Source organism: Populus alba, chromosome 3 (assembly GCF_005239225.2).
Source record: "Populus alba chromosome 3, ASM523922v2, whole genome shotgun sequence".
NCBI lineage: Eukaryota > Viridiplantae > Streptophyta > Magnoliopsida > Malpighiales > Salicaceae > Populus > Populus alba.
The window spans coordinates 18,082,708-18,102,581 of record NC_133286.1 but is presented as its reverse complement, the minus strand read 5'-3'; the positions used below and the strand labels follow the sequence as shown (position 1 = coordinate 18,102,581).

General features: G+C 30.9%; 2 protein-coding genes across 2 annotated transcripts; one reads left to right on the top strand and one right to left on the bottom strand.

Moving 5' to 3' along the window:
- Nucleotides 1-2,841: 2,841 nt before the first annotated feature.
- On the bottom strand, nt 2,842-4,133 carry LOC118054394 (uncharacterized). Its single transcript, XM_035065961.2, has one exon. The coding sequence runs from the start codon at nt 3,808-3,810 to the stop codon at nt 2,992-2,994; it is 819 nt and encodes a 272-aa protein (XP_034921852.1). The 5' UTR covers nt 3,811-4,133; the 3' UTR covers nt 2,842-2,991.
- A 12,846-nt stretch (nt 4,134-16,979) lies between these two features.
- LOC118054393 (uncharacterized) lies at nt 16,980-19,486 on the top strand. Its single transcript, XM_035065959.2, has 2 exons — nt 16,980-17,467; nt 18,576-19,486. Exons 1-2 carry the CDS (start codon nt 17,163-17,165, stop codon nt 18,622-18,624), a joined length of 354 nt encoding a protein of 117 aa, XP_034921850.1. The 5' UTR covers nt 16,980-17,162; the 3' UTR covers nt 18,625-19,486.
- Nucleotides 19,487-19,874: the final 388 nt, after the last annotated feature.

Genomic DNA, 19,874 nt, shown 5'->3' with positions numbered 1-19,874 from the left:
CAATAAAGAGAGAGGAGAGAGAAAAAAAATAAGGAAAGAAAAAAGAAAAAGACCTCAGAGACATATTAAAACTCTGATAACGATACAATTAGTATCATTAAAAAATCTCAATAAAATTAGTCTAACAACACCAAGAATGGTCACCAATAGTAAACAAAGTGAGTCATAGGAGCTAAAAGGTGTCGGGACTCATTTTCCTTTGAGCGGCTTGTGTATCAAGTCTGGTCATCGTTGGTGACCTTTTTTGGTGCTATTGTGTTTTATCGAGATCTTTCCAAGAGTACCAATGGTGTCGTTATCGAAATGTTATGGTGTATCTTTAGGGTCTCTTTATTATTATGTTTTTTACTTTTTCTTTCTCATTTCCCTCCACAAATCATGAGGGACAGGGAGAAAATAAAAAAAGAAAAAATAAAAAGACTTTGAAGATGTATCAAAGCTTCGATGACAACATCACTAATACTGTTGGAAAGATCTCGATGGGTCGAATCCAACGATACCAAGAAAGTCCATAAACAATGACTGGAGTGGACCACACAAACTGTTCAAAAACAAGTGTGCCTCGACATCTTTGGACAACTGGAGTGACCCATTCCGTTCATCATTGATAATCTTCATTGGTTTCATTAGATTCATCTTATTTAAATTTTTATAAAGATACCGGTGATATCCTCATTAAATTTTTAGTGTGTCTTTAAGGTTTTATTTTTTCTTTCCTTGATTTTTCTCTTTTTCTTCTTTTATGTTTTTTTATTATAAATTGTGTTAGCCTATTAGACTATTTGAGGTGGTCATGAATAACACTTATCATTTGCTCTTTGTCTAAATATTTTTTGTATCGTATTATTTTAACCAAAAAAAATTTGTACCTTGTCAAAAAAAAAAAATTGCCTTCTTATAGTAATTTAGCGACACATATTAGTATTTTCTATGATATAATATAATAGTGCAGCAGAAGCGACAGAAAGCTATTTCAAATTCAACTAGTCAGTCAAAATTAATCAACTTTATCAGCCTCCATTAGGATGGCGTTAGCATCCATATTCTATTGGATTGTCTAATGTCTACTACGCATTGTCGCTCGACTCGTGGGATTCTAGAACCAGTCAAAAGATACACTGCTCGAGGTTAAAAAATCATAACAAGACATTACTGCGAGCAGTATGCGTCCGAAAGGTTTTTTCTTTTGGAAGTGCAAGCTCTCTTTACCCTGTTGTCTCCTCTCTCACAATAGCATCCACTCCATTCTTGTTTTGCCTCATCTTCTTCACCTGCTTCTATAAAAAAGAGAATTACCAACCCTTTTTCCCTTCATAAATACTCTATAGACCATCTTAAAGTAGAATTATTGCTCTGTATGACCTAACTTAATCTCAAGTATCAAATTAGGTTAGGGACAATATATGTTCAGCATTCATAAGAAATAAACAAAAGGGGTTGAATAAATAGATTGCTAGACCTAAATGAAAACAAACATGATCATAAAATTATGGATCCACGTGACTGAAATCATTTCACAGGTATAATGTTAATATATCAAAGTTCTACAAGACAGATCTGTGTAATCGCTGGATTAGGATGATGGGAAATCAATAATAGCCATAACACACCTGTAATCTCCTATGATTTACTAATTAGTTTTTGATCAACTACCTGATCTCCGCTTAAAAATATTTTTTCGTAAAACTTGTTTTGATTTGTTTGATGTAGTTTAAATTTCGTTAAAGTGGTTGGTAAAAAAAAAAAGCAGAAGAAATCTTGTTAGGCTATGTGCAAGATAAAGGAATGAAGATATATATATATGTAATTGATCCCTATATATATATATATATATATATGAGCAAGCAATTACTAAATATATTAAAATAACTGGGGATAAATATGATTATATTATGTTTGTTTAGTGCTATAGGGCATGAATTTTTATTATTTTTTTCATTTAAAAAGCTTGACGACCCGATGAATTAAACTTTTTTCGGGGCAATCTACGGGTCCAACGACAATGATATAGCCATGGTAATAAAAGCAGACAACTTCGGAGGTGGTAAAGGTATAAACATGTTTGAACTTGCACACGAAGGACATGAAAATGAAATGACGAAAGAATATTGGGTGGGTTTGGTTTGGACTTTGGAGTGGAAAGTGTAGAGCACGTGTAGACGTATCATCTCAATTCTCATGAATGGTAAATATTGGTGGGGGCTCACAAAGTTAGGCATTGGTCTAAATTTAATATGTGAAGTCATACAGCAGACGCACGCAAGCAATTTGGCAGGCAGTACTAGCAGCATTTTCTTGTCCAAAATCTTAAAGATGGCTTTGTTTGACTGTTAGTTTGTTCTCTTCTCTATTTTAATTGGAAGATCAAAATCTGCTTACCTTTATCTTGTCTGGTGATCTTGTTCAAAGACCAGTCCACAGAAGTGCCAACCCATATCCAGATACATCCCATCCACTCACTGTAGATCAATTGGAATCCACCATTTGCATGTTTTATGTTTTTATCTTTTGGGTCAAAACTCTTTAACTCATCATGTGGCAGGAGATATCATTGTCACTTTGTCTCTTTCCTTCTTTTCTTTCCTTACGTAGAACAGCAAATTGGCCGCCATTGATGCTTTGTTGGTTCGTTAAAAGAAATCATGAACTCTGTGGACATACCACATGTAGAAATGGGTCTGCTTTCTTCCTTGCCATCATCAGCTTTTACTTTGTAATCTTTTCCGGCTAGTTTGTTTATATATGCTTCTGAGACATCGATACACTCACAGTAGATTTCAGTTCATTCCCTACATTATTAACCTCATGAGAAATTTTTTACAGACAAAAGTGTACAAAAAATATTCGAAGAGGGATTGAAACCCTTTTTTCATTCAGTTCTTTAATCTGTATGATCTCACTAATTATGTATCGCAAGTTTTACACAGTACATCAAGGGTGATGAACCCCAGAAAAGAAAAAAGAAAAAAGTGACTAAAACCAAATCTATGATCACTTTCTTGGTTTAATCTTGATCTTGGCCTTTAGAGAAGACTTGTTATGACTGGTAGATGTTGAGTGAAGGTGATGTTCTGAGACTGATCTATGAGTACTCTTTTGTGTCACTTTAGACTGAGATTTCTTCCTCCTCTTCATTCCAAAGGAGGAAGAAAGTCTTCTCTTTTCGTTCTCCTTTATTGTCTCCAACTTCGGTTTCCATTGGCGTGACCCGACAAGCTGCGTGTAATCTTTCTCCAACTGAGGAGTAGTGCAAACTCTACTCTTTGGTTTACAATTCCCTGAGCTCTCATCTTCTTCACTCTCCTTTACTTTACCTTCCTCCATTAATTGTGATATAAAATCATCCGATACACGTATCCTCAAACACCCATTCGGAGATTTTTGAATATCAAAAGGTTGGCAAGTAGCAGCCTTTTTTAGAAACGCATTTCTTGAAGATGATGGTTGAGGCTGTAGTGAGGAGCTGGTAAAGGAAGCTATAGTGACAAAAGACAGTACAGATTGGAAGCAATCTTTGGGTAGAAGAAAGTACTTGTGGCCTAATTGAAGCTGGTCGTTCTCAGGGAGAGCTGGGATCTTTTGACCTATATAGAATGAATCTGAATGGCAAACCAGGTGTTTTGGAAACTCTACCATTAGCTCTGAGACATAGATTGGTCTGTCATAGATCTTCACTAGCCCATCTGATTTTATAAGCTTGATTGTACCTGCCGGTGGCTCAGACTGGAGTTGCAAGCATGATGCAGGATTGCCCATCAAATTATGAAAACACCATGGAATCATTTGCAGATTCAAAAACCTTATACCCATTTCTACAGAAACCAACTTCTTCAAAGATAATAAAAATGGAGAGAGAGAGAGAGAGTTTGTGTGCAGTTTGATAAGCAAAAAAAAATGTTTCACTTTTGGTTCATTAGTAGATGATGATTAAATAGTAACGAGAGAGGAGAAATGTTTCTTTTTTATTTCTACTTGCTTTCTTTTGCCTTTGTGAGCTGGAATTTGATGGGGGTAACAAGCCAATAAATTGAGGTGGTGAGGATGATGAGAGTATTTTTATACAAGAAATGGGGTTTCTGAGAGAGAGAGGTATGAGGGCTCGAAGAAAGGGAAGGGTAGCTTGGTTTTTAGTGAGAGAGGCGTGAGACCGGGTATTTAATTTGATTTTTTCTTGGGTGCACTGTACTTTGCATGTGTTTTTGTAGTGCTTGAAACTTTGACAACCAAACTTTGACTGGATCTTCTTCTTCTTCTTCTTTTTTATCCATCACCTTCACCGAACGCCAATTGAGGCCAAAAGAAAGTTTTTGAAACTTAGATCCCGCCTTTTTCCACAAGGTTTTGCCTTGGCTGCTTCTAAGATTTCTAATTTTATACTTGATAATAATCACACTATTTATTATTTTTGTAATCACCATTGCATACTAGTTTGAAGCAGCTGATCATCTGTGACTCGAGAACGGCGACTTGCTTTTCTCACAAGATTTGTAGAAACCATAATTAATGCAGTGCAAGACAGCTTGTGTTCGATGGTCTCGTACAAAGCAAAACTGGAATTCTGGTTTTGTATTTTTGAACTTAATTATCGGTGCCATCTACGGAAAAACGTCCAAAAGCATGGTCAATGGTCGTAGCCTAATTAATTCACATCAGTCACCCTAATTTGTTTGCTTCTTAAATCGGTAATCCAAATTAAAATTCAGAATTTTGTTACAATATGCAAAATGTGATTACAGAAGGAAAGCGGATAAAAAAAGAAAGGAAAAGGAGAGATTGTTGAGCAAACCCCGAGCATATTCAGAGGCTTCCATCCGTTCATCTAGTCTATTTATTTGTCATTTGTTTGTATGTCGATTTGTACGTTCCTCGTTTTGCCATAAATTTTCAGTTAATAAAACTATGTTATCACACTACTTTGTGATACTTTATATGTCTGAATTTGTAGATAAACAAAGAATATCTCTTTTTTTCTCTCCTTCGTGCTCCTTCATGTGTTGCCGTGTCTGAGGAAACGGTGACAAACTGACAATTACTACATGCCACTCTCGATAAGTGCAATCACCCCATTGACCATCTCTGCAAGGTTAAGAGAGAATTTATATAGTATTGTGGAAACGTCCTAGGTGTTGTTCCTGGATTTCACAACAATTAAGAACTTGCCCCGTATATATTAGGAAGGAAAAAAAAAAAACGAAAAGCACCAATCGAAGCACTTTTAAAAGCAGGGTCTCTCTTATTGTATTTCCACGGACGTAATTTTCGACGAAATAAACTGCTGGTGAGTTTCCGAACTTGTTAAAAGATTCCCCGATTAAATCCGGATCTGTCTTGTAAGTTACCATGAAAAATTATATTGATTTGATAAAACTTAATTGATACAATTAAATTTCAATTATATTTTTTTAGGAAAACAAAATAACATGTTTTGACTAATATCATTGACTTGAAAACTCAAAACTATTTTTCAGACTAATCCTGAACTAGGACTAATTAACAATTACAATGAAAATTCACAATCATACGTTGTTTGTGTTATTGATTGTTGCTTGTTCACATTAACACGAAGACTAGAGCGCTTGATAGTGCTGATTAAAAATCTTTGGTTGCGCTGTTGTCTTATGATCTATATTATTTTTTAATATAAAAAAATAATTAAGTATTATTTATGTGTTTTTTAATTTTGAAAAATTAATCACGCACTCAAAATATAATATATAGTGGATGATATTTATATATATATATATATATATATATATATATATATATATTGATATGTTGATATATTAAATAATTATTTTTTTAATATTAAGACAACAATATATTGAATTGACCTAAATTAACCTATCAAATTTATAATCCGGATCATGAAACCAAATAATGATAATCTTATAAAAAATAAATTAAAATAAATTATAAAAGTGAATTTCTAATCAATCTAAAATTGAAAGTCAAAATTAAAAAAAAAAATATTACATTAAAAAAAAATATGTTTGTGCATTGTGATTGTGGCTGTAATGATTTAGTCAAAATAAAATTATGAGATCAAAATAAAAAATAAATAAATAAAACTAAAAACAAAAGGAGAAAACAGTATTATAATCCACTTTATTTTCTCCCCATGTGAACATGATTTTTGCCACGGACCTAGTTTTTTTCTTAGCATGTGACCAAGAATAATCAATCAAAAACCATGACTCCGATAAGGTATGTAGTGCTGATAGTTGGCTTTTTTTAGAAGAAAAAAATATCAAAATCAATTAATGTTTTCTTATTACATAGAGAAATTATAATATGCTATTTCAAAAGTATAGGAAAACATCAACATTGTATTATATATTTTTGGAAACATTATGAACATTCTTAAATTTGAATTGCTTTTTTAGTTTGAGTTCTCATAAATTAACCAAAAATCAAATCAAATCACATTATCAAATTTCATTAATCAAATCTTTATTCAAAACAAGAAAAACTATAACCACGGAGACAATGAATGACTGTAGTTGAATCAAGTAATTAATAATTGTAAAAAATTATTTTATAAAAAGTAATTTTAGTTGAGACTAGTATACATGTTTGGTTGAAATTAAGGTTGAATAAAAAATAGTTAAATGTGTTTGGTTAAAAATACTTTTGAAATTGAGGTTATAAAATAACTAAAAAATATTTATATTAATATTGATGGTTTTTAATTTAAATATTATAGATTTAACTACTGTTATTATATCATGAAATAAATCATACTGTATATAAAATATTTTTTATTGTTCTATTAAACTATCTACAATTCCATCACATACGAAATCCAATCGACAATGACTACAATTTTTATGGTTTCTTAAACGTGCAACAACATCATATAAAATATCATCAGAAATAAAATTAAGATCTTTATCAAATTCTACAAATGTTATGTCATTATGTGATTTCCTTCTAATTTATGTAGTATCATTGAATAATATTAAACACTAGTTTTTTTTAGTAGAACACAATTAAAAAATTTTGAATTTTTTTTTACTAGGTTGGATAAAATCCAATGCATTTAAGTTTTGGCTAGACCCGATCCAACCATGAATAATGAAAATATTCTCCACTGTTTACTTTTAATTTCAAAAAGGAAACAGTGCAGAGTGAATTAATTCACTCCGCACAAACACGACATTAAATAAAGAAACAGATTGATGTTGCTTACGAGTAACTTGCATTTGAAACGTAAATTATAGTGGGTTCCACACACAATAAACAACATTTTATATTTTACTAAATGTGTTTTTTATCTGGTTTGCTTTAAAAGAAGAAGCAATCACATAAACAAACATTCTTATACATGTAAGAAAAAATTACAACATAATGATAGTTCCCACCTCCATGCAAGAATGAGTTTTTTTTTTTTTTTGTTAAAATTGTATTTTGTGATTTTTTAATATTTTTAATTGTGATAATATTAAAAATAATTTTTTTAATAAAAAAATTATTTTTAATTTTTTAAATAAAAATTATTTTAAAAAAACAATTATTACATTTTAGGCGGGATTTCTTTCACGTGATTTATGTTTCCTCTCTGTAATCACTCCCCGAAGAAGTGATACATGGGAAATAGACCCTCGGAAAAGTATCATTATAGTTTTCTATGGGTAACAGAGGATGGAATTCTATAAATATTTGAATCAATTACAATTATATAGTTTTTATCATGGAAGTTATTTACATTGCGTATTAAAAAAATCCTATATGATTGACAAGAACCAAGAATTTTATATTTTAAATAAACCATAAAGCAAGTTACGATTAAGCGTAATATGACGGAGGAATGACACAAAGTATGCAATACATCCATAAACAATTTTGGGCACTCGATGTCTGAACTCATGCTACTGTACTTCTAACATGACGATTATTAATAAAAAATGAAAATAATATTATTCTTTATGCCACGATAGCTTTCCTCATAATTTTTTTGGGCAGAGCAGGCTACACTGCTACTTTAAAATAATAATAATAATAACTAGGGCAAACCATATAGAAAAACAAAAAACAAATAAACAGGCCCAGCTGCCTAGGTTGCCTACAGCTTTCGCGTGTCTATATATATATATATATATATATATATATATATATATATATTATGTTATCCAATTAAAAATAAATAAAATATTAAAAAATAAAATATTAAAATAAATTAAGCAAGAAAAATCAATAAATATTTAATTATGAATAATTAAATTAATATATATATATTTATTTTTAATTGGATAACATAATTTATTTAAATTTCATTTTTGTTAATTCATTTTGACTTGAAGATTTTTTAATATTAAAATTATAATTTTATAATCACAGGTTGCTATTTTAAACCTTATATGCAATACAAAAGTAAATATAGCATTTGAGTTTTATTATAAATTTGAAACATGTTTTTATATAAATAACAGAAAAATATAGATTTAACTTGAATTATAATTATTTAAAAAATATGGTCACAAAAGAACGAAAACAATATGTATGAGCAATCGTGTTTAAACTCCCCAAGAAGTTGGGAGACCAATGTCCCCGGATCCTCATCCAAACCCTTCCCATATCCATCCTCTGGGTGTTGAGAATTTTTTTCATCCTCGGTTGGGAAAGTGAGGTTCCTAAGGTCTCAATTCCCAACACACAAAAACACTCGAAATCTCTCAAATTTTGCCTTTTTCAAACCATTCTATTTAATAGAATTATTTTTTAAAGTTATTTTTATATATTTAATTGTGGCTAGAATATGATTATTTAGAAAAAGAAAATTAATTTTTGATGATATATGAAAAACTATACATGTATTTTATACAATCTACACATCTCTATAAATATTTCTTTAAATATCCTAAATATTTTTTAAGATATTTATTTTAAGAAAGTTGATGGAAACAAATCTCTTTAGAGCTCGTTTCTCTAAACTTATGGTTTTAAACAATACAAGACTCAATATAATTCCAACACAGTATAGATTTAATACGAGATTTAAATAAGACTTGAGGAATGTTTAAGTCTATATAATGATATTTATTCTCTCCATCACCTGTACAAATATTATACCAACATAAGTATCCAAATGTTTTTCTTACAGGTGCCACCAGGTCCACTAAGTTTTTCGGGTCTAGTTTTATTAATCTATAAAAATACCCCCAATCTTTCTTTCGAGGATTTTCTTTAGCTTCATCATTGATGTTGTCTGTGAAAAATAAACAAAAAATTAGTTCATTCTTGTTTCTTAAAAGATCTTTTCATGACTGACGAAACCTTAATGCTTCGGTAGTTATGCTAGCAATTATGTCTATGGCTATGCCTATGATATGCCAATGGTTATGTCTATAGCTACACCCATATGGCTACGCCAACGATTACACCCTCAACTATGCTCAATTGGTTACACTAGCGGCTACACCCATGGCAATGCCCCCGGCTATGTGTACGACTATGCCCACTTCTACACTCCACGACTATGCATATGACAATGCCACAAGGCTACACCCACAAATAATATTTATGGTTGCTTGTACACAGCAAAAGGTTACTGTAAGCAGTTCCTTCTTCGCTCCTGCTAGGTCAAGTCTTCTAAGCATATTTGTTTACAAGATTTAGGGGCTTTGATGATACATAAAAAAAACTACATAGATATTTTATACAACGTACACATCTCCATTAATATATCTATAAATATCCTAGATATTTATATGAAATATCTTATAACTTAAATATTTATGAGATATTTATATAGAATATTTATATGAAATATCCTAGATATATATTTATTTTAAAAAAACCTATATAAACAAATCTTTATAGGAGCATAAGAGGTTCATCTCTATAGACTTCATGTCTTTAAATAACACAAGACTTCATACAAGTCTAAAACAATATAAGTTTAATGCAAGACTTAAATAAGGTTCCAAAAACATTCAAGTCTATAAAATAATGTTTATTCTCCCTGTCACTAGTACAAATACTATATTGATATAAGTATCAAGATGTTTTTTTTTATGAGTATCGTCAAATCTGCTAAATCTTCTAGATTTAATTTTTATTAACCCATGAAAAGAACCTTTAATATGTATGATGAGGATTTCATCAATTCTAATCAACAAGTTACTTCATAGATATTTAATTATGTTACATATATCTAAGTTGGCAGATATAATATAAATTGAATTTGAAATGATAAAAAATATAGATTATATTGTGAATTTCCATACTAGAAATACATTAGATTTGAATCATCAATTTTTCACATAAATGTGGTTTTATATATATGATTTATGCGTATACATTTTTAGATATAGATGTATTTGTGCAATTGACACGATCTCAATTAACAAAAACTCATATTATAACCAATATTGACCCGATGAAATTAGTAAAATATTATTTATTTAAAAGTTCAATAATTAAACAATAAAAAACATAGCACTCTACAATAAGTTTGTTTTTCTAGTAAAAACTATATTTAAATACATTTTAAAATTGTATTGAACTTGAAAAATAATTACTAAATTAATGTTTTTTTAATTTTTTTTATAATTTTAATAAGTTGATATTAAAAATAAAAAATATTTTAATATATATTCAAGTGAAAAAATACTATAAAATTATATACCGAACACTAATATTTATGCTTGTTTGGAAATGTGGTGGCGGTTATTTTTCAAAGTGTTTTTTATGTCAAAATATTTTTTTTTATTTTTTAAAAATTATTTCTAAAATTAATATATTAAAACGATTTAAAATATTAAAAATTTTAAGAATTTTTAGAAATAACCTGCATTTCTAAACTCTGAGTAATTATACACTGATTAAACGCTGGAACAAAAAAAATCCAGCCTCACACTGATCAAGACCACTGGTGCCTTCCGTAACTGCCACTCTACAAGAATTGAAGTTGTGTACGGCAAGGATTTGTGACTCAAGTTGCCAATTTATTTACAGAAGGAAAACCCTCATCTAGATCCTGTAGTGATGGAAATGGGATTCTTTGACCGTTCAGGCGTTTACCCTCTACACGTTCCATTGTAGAACAATCTCCTTGCACCCTTCTTTTCTCTTTTAATTTATTCAAATAATCCTTCATGAAAACCTGCATAAGCTTCCGGCTTCGTGCGTCGGTCCGATTATAACAAAAATAAATAAATATTTTTCTATAAAAATAAAACAAGTAGAAAAACAAGGATGAACCAACATGTTGTTGGCTCAGTGGTTGTTGGAGCAGCTCTCCTTCCTTCGAACTTCGGTTCGAGTTCCAATGGGAGTGGGGCTAGAGAGTTTGTTCCCTTCCTATCTCTATTGAGTCCTTCCTGTACGGTATGCCTGTCACCCCCGCGATGCCTTACTTGCTCACTGAGCTTGCAGGATGTTCAGTGGACCGTGAGATTAGTCGTGGTGCGCGCAAGCTGACCCGGACACCCACGTTAATAAAAAAAAATGATTTATGAACTAGAAGGCTAGGCTCCCATGAGTTTCAAATCAATACAACGTAGCTCATATTAGTTGTTATTGTAGTTTAATTATATTTTTAAAAGTTTTGAATTTTTTTATATTTTGATATTATTTTAATACATTGATGTTAAAAATAATTTTTTAAAAAAATATTATTTTAATATAATTCCAAATAAAAAATATTTTGAAAAATAAAAATTCCAAATAGCCACATGCTCCCCATCTCTTAAAAAATGATTCAAGAGATATCAATAGCTCTTATTTCACTCATTAATAAAATATCACTCAAACTTGCCATGAATATTGATGATACATGCAAAAAAAAACCTATATATTAATATTAATTCTTGAGCCGAGTCCAATTAAACTTACATGATGTTTTATATAATATACACATCTCTATAAATATATCTATAAATATCCTAGATATTTATATTAAATATCGTATAACTTATATATATTTGAAATATTTTTATAAGATATTTATCTTAAATTTTTAATATAAATAAATCTCTCTAGAACATAAAAAAAAAGACCAGAGCTCATCTCTCTAAGATCAATTTCTCTAAATTTAAAATTTAACACAATGTATATAAGTTTTATATAAGATTAAATAACATTTAAATATAGAGAATACTCATTTTCTTTGTAACATGTATAAAAATTATATTGACTTAAAATTTAAAATGTTTTTTTTTTTCATGTGTTGTCAAGCCTATCAAGTGTTCTAGATCTAATTTCAACAACCCATAAAAAAATACCTCAAATCTTTCTACCAATGATATTTTCTAACCTTATAAATATGACATAATATTTTATTTCAGGGATTTAACTTGATTGAGAGACAATTTTTTTCCCAAAATCATCATTTAGGATCCAATTTCTGGCAAAGCTGTGAGAAAAAAAATGCGAGATCATAAAAACATTCTCTGAATTATTTATTGATAATTTAGATAAAGATCTCCTTTTCTTTCTGTTTTTTATCAACATCTTATTTATTACGTTAAACTATTAATATACTTTTTTTTAGTACATGAACTATATATGATTGATGGCCACTTTATTAGGTTTCAACCAATATTAATGACGATGCTTTCACCAAAGAAAAGGTTTTATCGATTCGAATTCATTCATACAAATTTTAAATCAAATCATCATCAAATTTAAAATGTTCTAAAAACCCCAGTTTTTTTTAGTTTAATTTGTGTTTAGATCGTTGATTAATTAGTAGTTACAAAGATGGAGTTCCAATGATTATGGTGACAAAACTTACCTAAATTGCCAGACAAAAGAAAACTCTATTATCTATTCTCTTGCTTCGGACGTATTTATTGTGGTTTTTTCTTAACATAATTGACGTGTAAGCTTGAACTACCATTACTTCTACATTCCCATTTCCTTGATAGGTGCAGGATCTCACTCCGTTCCGACTATTTTACAAAAAGTGAAGATGCTTTAAAGTGATTGATCTCGAGATCGATCTCGTACTAGCATCTAGATTCGGGGTGAATAATATAGTGATAGTATAATCGAATCCATTCATCCATACAATAATGCTTTATTCCGAGGAGAAAGCGCCCTATATATATATACGCCAAAATCTTAATTGAATTGTGATATATATAGCTCCCGAATAGTTGAGTTCTGAATATAATCTCTTCTTCTGTTTCGATAAATTTTACAGAATCGATCTCATCGATTGGTTTCAAGCATTGATACAAAGAGCGGTCCGAGGCAAGACGAGAGGGGCACCCTTTCTCATCAATGAAGGTTGAAGTGGGCATTTTCAATTTTCTGCGCACTGGGGTTGCATGCTTCCTGTTACGGTGCTGTTCCGAATCGGATTTTCTTGTATGAAAAGTCTTATTAAACTGTATGTTTTCAACCTTTCAATTCACTTAGCATATTCTTTTGATTGAAAAGTACAAATCACTAGTCTTGACCATTAATTTGGGTTATTACAAGCAGGGGTGGAACCAGAAAAAAAAATTAAAAAGAATTAAAATATTAATTATTTTATTATTTAAACTAAATATATTGATATTATGGAGGGAGGGGCTGGAAAAAAAAATTCCTTGCAAGGTCCCGGCTCTTACCAGCCCCCCCTCCCCCTACTATAAAAAATTGCAATGATTTTTTTAAAATATTTTTTATTTTAAAATATATTAAAATAATATTTTTATTTATTTTTTAAAAATTATTTTTAATATTTACAAAAAAAAAAAATGAAATTTTTTTAAGACACGAAACAAACAAGATTTGTCTTATGTTAGGTCAACCGAAGAGGTGGTTGGGCGAACTTGACATGTGAAATACGATGTAAGTGTCAAAAATGGCGTCCGGGACTGGAGTAGGGTTAGGTAACTGTAACATTCACCGGAAAGTTAAGGGGAAAAATAAAAGGAGAGATTAATGGAGAAAGTGCATCAATGATTCATTATGTGTCACCGTCGTCAAATTAATTTCCCCACTTGGAAGTAGAAACAATCCAAACGTGCGGGGGCGAGTTGGTCTCCCCAATCTTTGACCACATCTATGCACGTGTTTTGCCTAAAAGGTGCCCGAGCTGGTCATCGAATGTCGACATCGAGTGGTTCAAAGATCAATGGATTGAATGGGAAACCTATTGAATTCTTGAACAGGTTTTTCAGTTGACTGTGATCAATGCTTGTATCCCAATCATACTATTTTTTTCTTAAAGAAAAATCCACGGGGGAGTTGAAATAAAAAACTATTCAAATGAAAAACTAACTGAAAATCTTAATGTTAAAAGGTTTCTGTTTTGCCTGGTGGATATTGGAGATTATTTTATTTATCAGGTTGATATTTGTTATGACTAAAATATTTTAGGCAAGACAAGTGTCCCTTTATATATGAAATTTATAATATTTTATATCAAATATATTTTATAATTAGTAATGATGCAAAGAAAGACATGGTATATGATGATGGTGGTGTGTTATGATTATGAAGTAGTGGTTATACTGATTGTGAATAGGAGTGACGATAAGAGTGAGCAATATAAAATATTTTTTAAAAAATTATTGGTTTTTTTTTATTTTTTATTCAATATTATTAGAATTTTGTGTTTCTTCTACTTAAAGAGAATATTTTTTTTTTTCTCATATTAAGTGTTGTTGAGCTTTTCTATATATATATATATATATATATATATATTTTTTTAAAAGGTTATGATATTTTTTTGACAATTATACTTTAATTAATAAAAATTAAATATTTTTGATGTTTTCTCATAATCATGAAGTCTTTCTAGTTTATGTAAGGAATAAATTGCAATTGTTTAGTTTAATTTAATGTAAAGCTAAACACGAAACAAAATTCATTTGTTTTCTAGCATGCATATAAACTGTATATAATAGTAAAATATTAAACTAAATAACAAGATTTAGTTACAAAGTAAATATAATTTAATTGTTGAATAATTTCAAGTGAAAAAAAATAAAAAAATTACTATCAAAGATGCATCATTCATCCTTAAAAATAAATTTCCCAATCACGTTGCTTCAAGCAATCTTTTAGAATTCTAACAACATTTCAAAAAGTTGAACTACCTTTTAAAAAATTAATTTTTATTTTATATTTTGAATTATTTTAATGTATTGATCTTAAAATTAATTTTTTTAAAATAAAAAAAATTATTTTAATGTATTTTAATACAAAAAAAACTTTAAAAAATAACTACAACTACCCTTCTAAATAGCTTATAAAAAAATTAAAAAAACTAAAAAAGATGCGATTACATAGCAAAAAGACATTTTACGAATGAAAAAGACTTAGAGAATTGAAAAAAATACTCGTTGATTGTTGTGTTCTGGATAGTCCTCCCTAGCCCCCGTTTATACAGGGAACGAAGGCTACCACAGCTAAAGAAAATTAATCGTGGCTTTTTTATTAATTAAAAAAATGTTTGAGATGAATATGGACAAAATAAATAATCAAATAGATTCAATGAATTTGGATATGTATTATTTATGAATTAAAAAAAAAAAAATTTTATTTCATGCTTTGGAGCCTAATTTTAATTTCTCAAGTCATCATTTTATAAATCACAAGAAAATCTTGTAATATTTTAATGTTGGATTGAAAACTTTAGGTTTATATAAATTTTCCAACCAAGGATTCTTCTTCTCATTCAACTAAATTTGGTTTTAAATATATTAATGTTCTTGTTGAAGTATTTATGTTGGAGAATAACTTTTAATAAAATTATAATTTAAAATATAAGTGAATATCATATTCAGTTTGCATTCAAATGTGCACATTTACTATATTTTAAAATCAATTTTCTAATAGTTTCTACAACACAGTCCTGGCTGTGCCTTCTTTAGCACTAAATATTTTTCCCCCGCTCTATTTATTTTTGTGGCGTGGTGTAATATGATGCATGTTTTGCTCAGACTATATATTTATAATTGTTGTGTTAATCAATATATATCACAGTTTTATGCAATTTTTTATTAAAAAATTTATTTTAAAACTATAATTAAAAAAAATATAATTTATAACCTTTTTTTTTAAAATTTATTTTTAAAAAACACAACTATAAAAATATATACCGTCTTTAACCCTCTCTCTCTCTCTCTCTCTCTCTCATGAGAGGGTCCAATTTGTCTCTGGCTTGCGCTTCCACCATTACTGGGCTTTTTCTTAATCTTCTCTCTCTGTTTTTCAATGAAGGATCCAATTCTCTTAATGAACTACAACTTTCACCTCTATTTTTCTTGAATTAATTTGGGCTCCGGAATTAATTATTAGCGCTTGAACTTGACCTAGCTTTGATATGGTGTTAGAATTCCTCGGCCCTGGGTTGGCTTATTTTCGGGGACCTAAACTCTCACTGGGCTGTCTTCTTTTGGAACGTCCATTTTTAGCATCCTCCACGCAGCATCTGTCCTCGTCCATACCAAAATAGTTAACCACTTTCTTGATGTTATGGCTTTACACTTAAACTTTACTCTTATATTTCCTTCCATTTTCCACGTTACGCTTTCATTCCAACACAAATATAGACATGACATTCTTAGAGTATGTTTGTTTAATATAAACAAATAATGATAGAATATAATTCAGTAAGAGAATGATGGTAATAACAATGAAGAACTAATCGTTTTATAGTTTACTCTCTATATTTTTGAAAATTAAAGTTTATATCATTGTGAAGTCTAATATATACTAAACTATAAAATGATCTAGCATGAAAATTATTACATGTATAACAAAATTTAAAACGTAAACTATAATATTTTAAAACACGGATTATAAGTATAAAAATTACTAAATTATAGTACGATGAGGATGATATTCCCTAACAATAATACCCCATTAATTTACCAAAAATAACCAATATAAAAAACGACATTAACATATAAAAAGAACACAGGAAGATGACACATGATTAGGGAAAATAGCATTCGGAAAAGAATTTCTTAAGAGGTTTAAGGCCCACGAAAGAACCATAACCCAACCCATCATGCTGCATATACCACCAAGCCAGCGAAGACGAACCTCGAAAGAAACAAGCAGGCCTCTCCTCTCTTTGCTTCCCTGTTCACAAAATGATCCCAAAACAGAGCAATTAATACCGTCTCCCGAGGGAACTCAACAACAACAAAACGAAGGAAGTTGCCTTGTGGCATCAAGAAAAGCAAAACCAACTGCAAGAAGAGCCAATAAGAGAGATGGGGAAAGGGTGGAAAGTAGCTGCTGTTATTGGGCTGACAGCGATAACAGCAAGAGAAATGAACAAACAATTCGGATGGGACAAAGACGCAGCTCTTCAGCTATTTGTTGAATGGTCAAATCGATTAGGGGTATGGGCGATGCCTGTTTACGTTGGGATTCACACAATCACTCTCGCTTTCTGCTTGCCTTACGCTGTTTTCTTCGAGGCTGGTGCTTCTTTGTTGTTTGGGTTCTTGCCTGCTGTTTTATGTGTCTTCTCTGCCAAGCTCTTAGGTGCCTCTCTTTCCTTCTGGATCGGCAGGTACTTCAAAATGTCTTCATTTGTTTATTCCTTTTTATTCGGTTTGTTTCCTGATCGCATTTTCTTGCAATTCTATCAATTGGATCCCATTGTTTATTCCTTGGTAAGTTTCGTACTTGGAAAGTATTAATTTCGGGGTTATTGGACATCTTAGCCAAAATCCCAGCTTATTATTTTAAGTTTATATATGATACTTTTCCAGGTTACCACTTCGAATTATCATTGAGCCATCGTGTCTGCAATCTCTTGTTTCTATTTAGATAAACCTTTTATACATTTTCACAGTTTCAAGTGACGTGGTAGAGGTCAAAGTGAATCGAAGTCGGTGCGGTGTGTATAATATATGCTCGTCCAAAACTATTGTATTTATGCATGTGATTACATTTCTTAATGCTCTTTTTCTTTCGCATAGTCATCGAGTAACAGTGAACTCATGCTTGATGGTACCTTGCACACACATGGACCTGGCATGTCATGCTCACACTCAAGAACGGCTCATCATTTATCTGTACCTCATCAGGGAAATAATTCAGTGCGTATTGATGCTGTTAATTGTCAATGGAGAAACTAAGTTTATAAATGGTGAAAAGTCAGAATAAGCAGTAACTGGATGGAAATTAATATTGCAGGGCATCAACTTTTTAATAGGCAGTTCTTCTTAGGTTCTATGTCTCAAAAGAATGATTTTTGTCGGGCTATGTTTTTAGCTTTATTAGCATGAGAGATAAATTTCTATATGCAGGGTGCTTTTAAAAATCTTTGGTTTTTCAGTCGTTTTGCTTTATGGCTACAGGTCTTCTTGTTGTGAGTCTAGCCAAGCATACTGTCACTTGGTTTTGTTTAGGCCTAGTTAGGTCATTAAAAAGTGTTCTTCCTATTAATATGCTTGGTGAAGTTTCTTGTTGAAGTATGATTTAGGTTTATGTTATGAGACCTACAACAATTATTGATGAATATTGCAAACAAGTGAAAACAAGAAAAACCACAAAATTTAACTTGGTTTGACAATATGCCTATATCCATAGAAGCGAGGAGCTTGTATTTCACTATATGTCAATTTTGTGTTACATAATTTCAGGATCCATTTTGAGGTTGTGAAGTTTTTCAGGTTAGTTTTCAGGAGTTCCAAGTTCAGCAATGGAGTGGGTGCAGAGTAACAAATATTTCCATCTCCTTTCCAGAGGAGTTGAACGAGATGGATGGAAATTTGTTCTTCTTGCACGCTTCTCACCCATGCCCTCCTATGTTATAAACTATGCTCTAGCTGCTACAAAAGTTGGGTTCGTGATTGATTTTCTACTCCCTACAGTTATTGGCTGCCTCCCAATGATCCTACAGAATACATCCATCGGCAGCCTTGCTGGTGCTGCTGTTGCTTCGGCATCAGGCTCTAAAAAATCTCAGGTTTGGTCTTACCTTTTTCCCTTACTTGGGATAGTATCAAGCATCCTTATTTCCTTGAGGATCAAAAAGTACTCGACTGATATAACTATGGTGGAATCCTCTGCCAGTGATTGTACTCCCGGCTCTAGTGATGTTGATTCGCATCAGACCTTTTCTAGTAGAAAAGGAAGTGAGGGCCTGAGGAAAAGTCAATAAAGGACTCTGATATTGCCTGTTTACTTGATCAGTACTTATCCTCTTTGATAGCAATGATTTAGAATATCTGATCCATTTTGGTTGCAATTCGATTCCTGCTGATTCATCCCATTCTTTCTCTAGAAACATAGATATGTTATGTCAGAAACTGGACAAATGTATTATTCAGTTGTCTTTAGAAAATAGATAGCTTAAACTCAGTAATTAACTAATCAGTACACAGTACATTTTGGAAATATGTCATATTTCCCCTGTCCATGGATTTGAATATTGTATTCTAATTTTCCGTGGAGAAAAAAATGCTGATGGTACACGTACTGTACTTTGCCTGACTTGTTTTTATGCAGTCACCTTGCGGTGGAATATTGTGATTCTGCTGTGTTCATAATCTATTACTGTGATAAAATTTCCTGCTGTGAAGTTTAATTTCGGTGTGGTTATGATGCTTTATTTTGTTGATATTGGCCATTATTCTGCATGCTTGGCTCAATCTTGGCTTTTTATGAGCACATATCCTTTCTTTCTCAGTTGAACATTGAGTCCCTCAGTTCAGTTCTCTTTTTTCCCCTCGACAGAGGGTTAGCTATGTTTTTGGTCCCTTCACTCCCTGCCTTTTTTCTTTCTTATATTTTTGTTCACTCAAGAGCCCTTTTTTTTTTAGTTTAATGTGGATGTCCGGGCCAGCTTGCGTACACCTCGACTAATCCCACGGGCCCTGAAGTTAACGACCATATAAGTCTCTAGTGGTCATCATATGAGCAACCTAGGACTCAAACTTGAGACTCAAGAGCCCTTTTTGATTCACTGG

What these genes read in the sequence shown, in the direction of transcription:
- LOC118054394 (XM_035065961.2), bottom strand. Translation starts at nt 3,810, where the DNA reads ATGGGTATAAGGTTTTTGAATCTGCAAATGATTCCATGGTGTTTTCAT.
- LOC118054393 (XM_035065959.2), top strand. Translation starts at nt 17,163, where the DNA reads ATGGGGAAAGGGTGGAAAGTAGCTGCTGTTATTGGGCTGACAGCGATA. An exon ending in CTTTCCTTCTGGATCGGCAG is followed by an intron (nt 17,468 to 18,575) that starts GTACTTCAAAAT and finishes GAAGTTTTTCAG; the next exon opens with GTTAGTTTTCAGGAGTTCCA.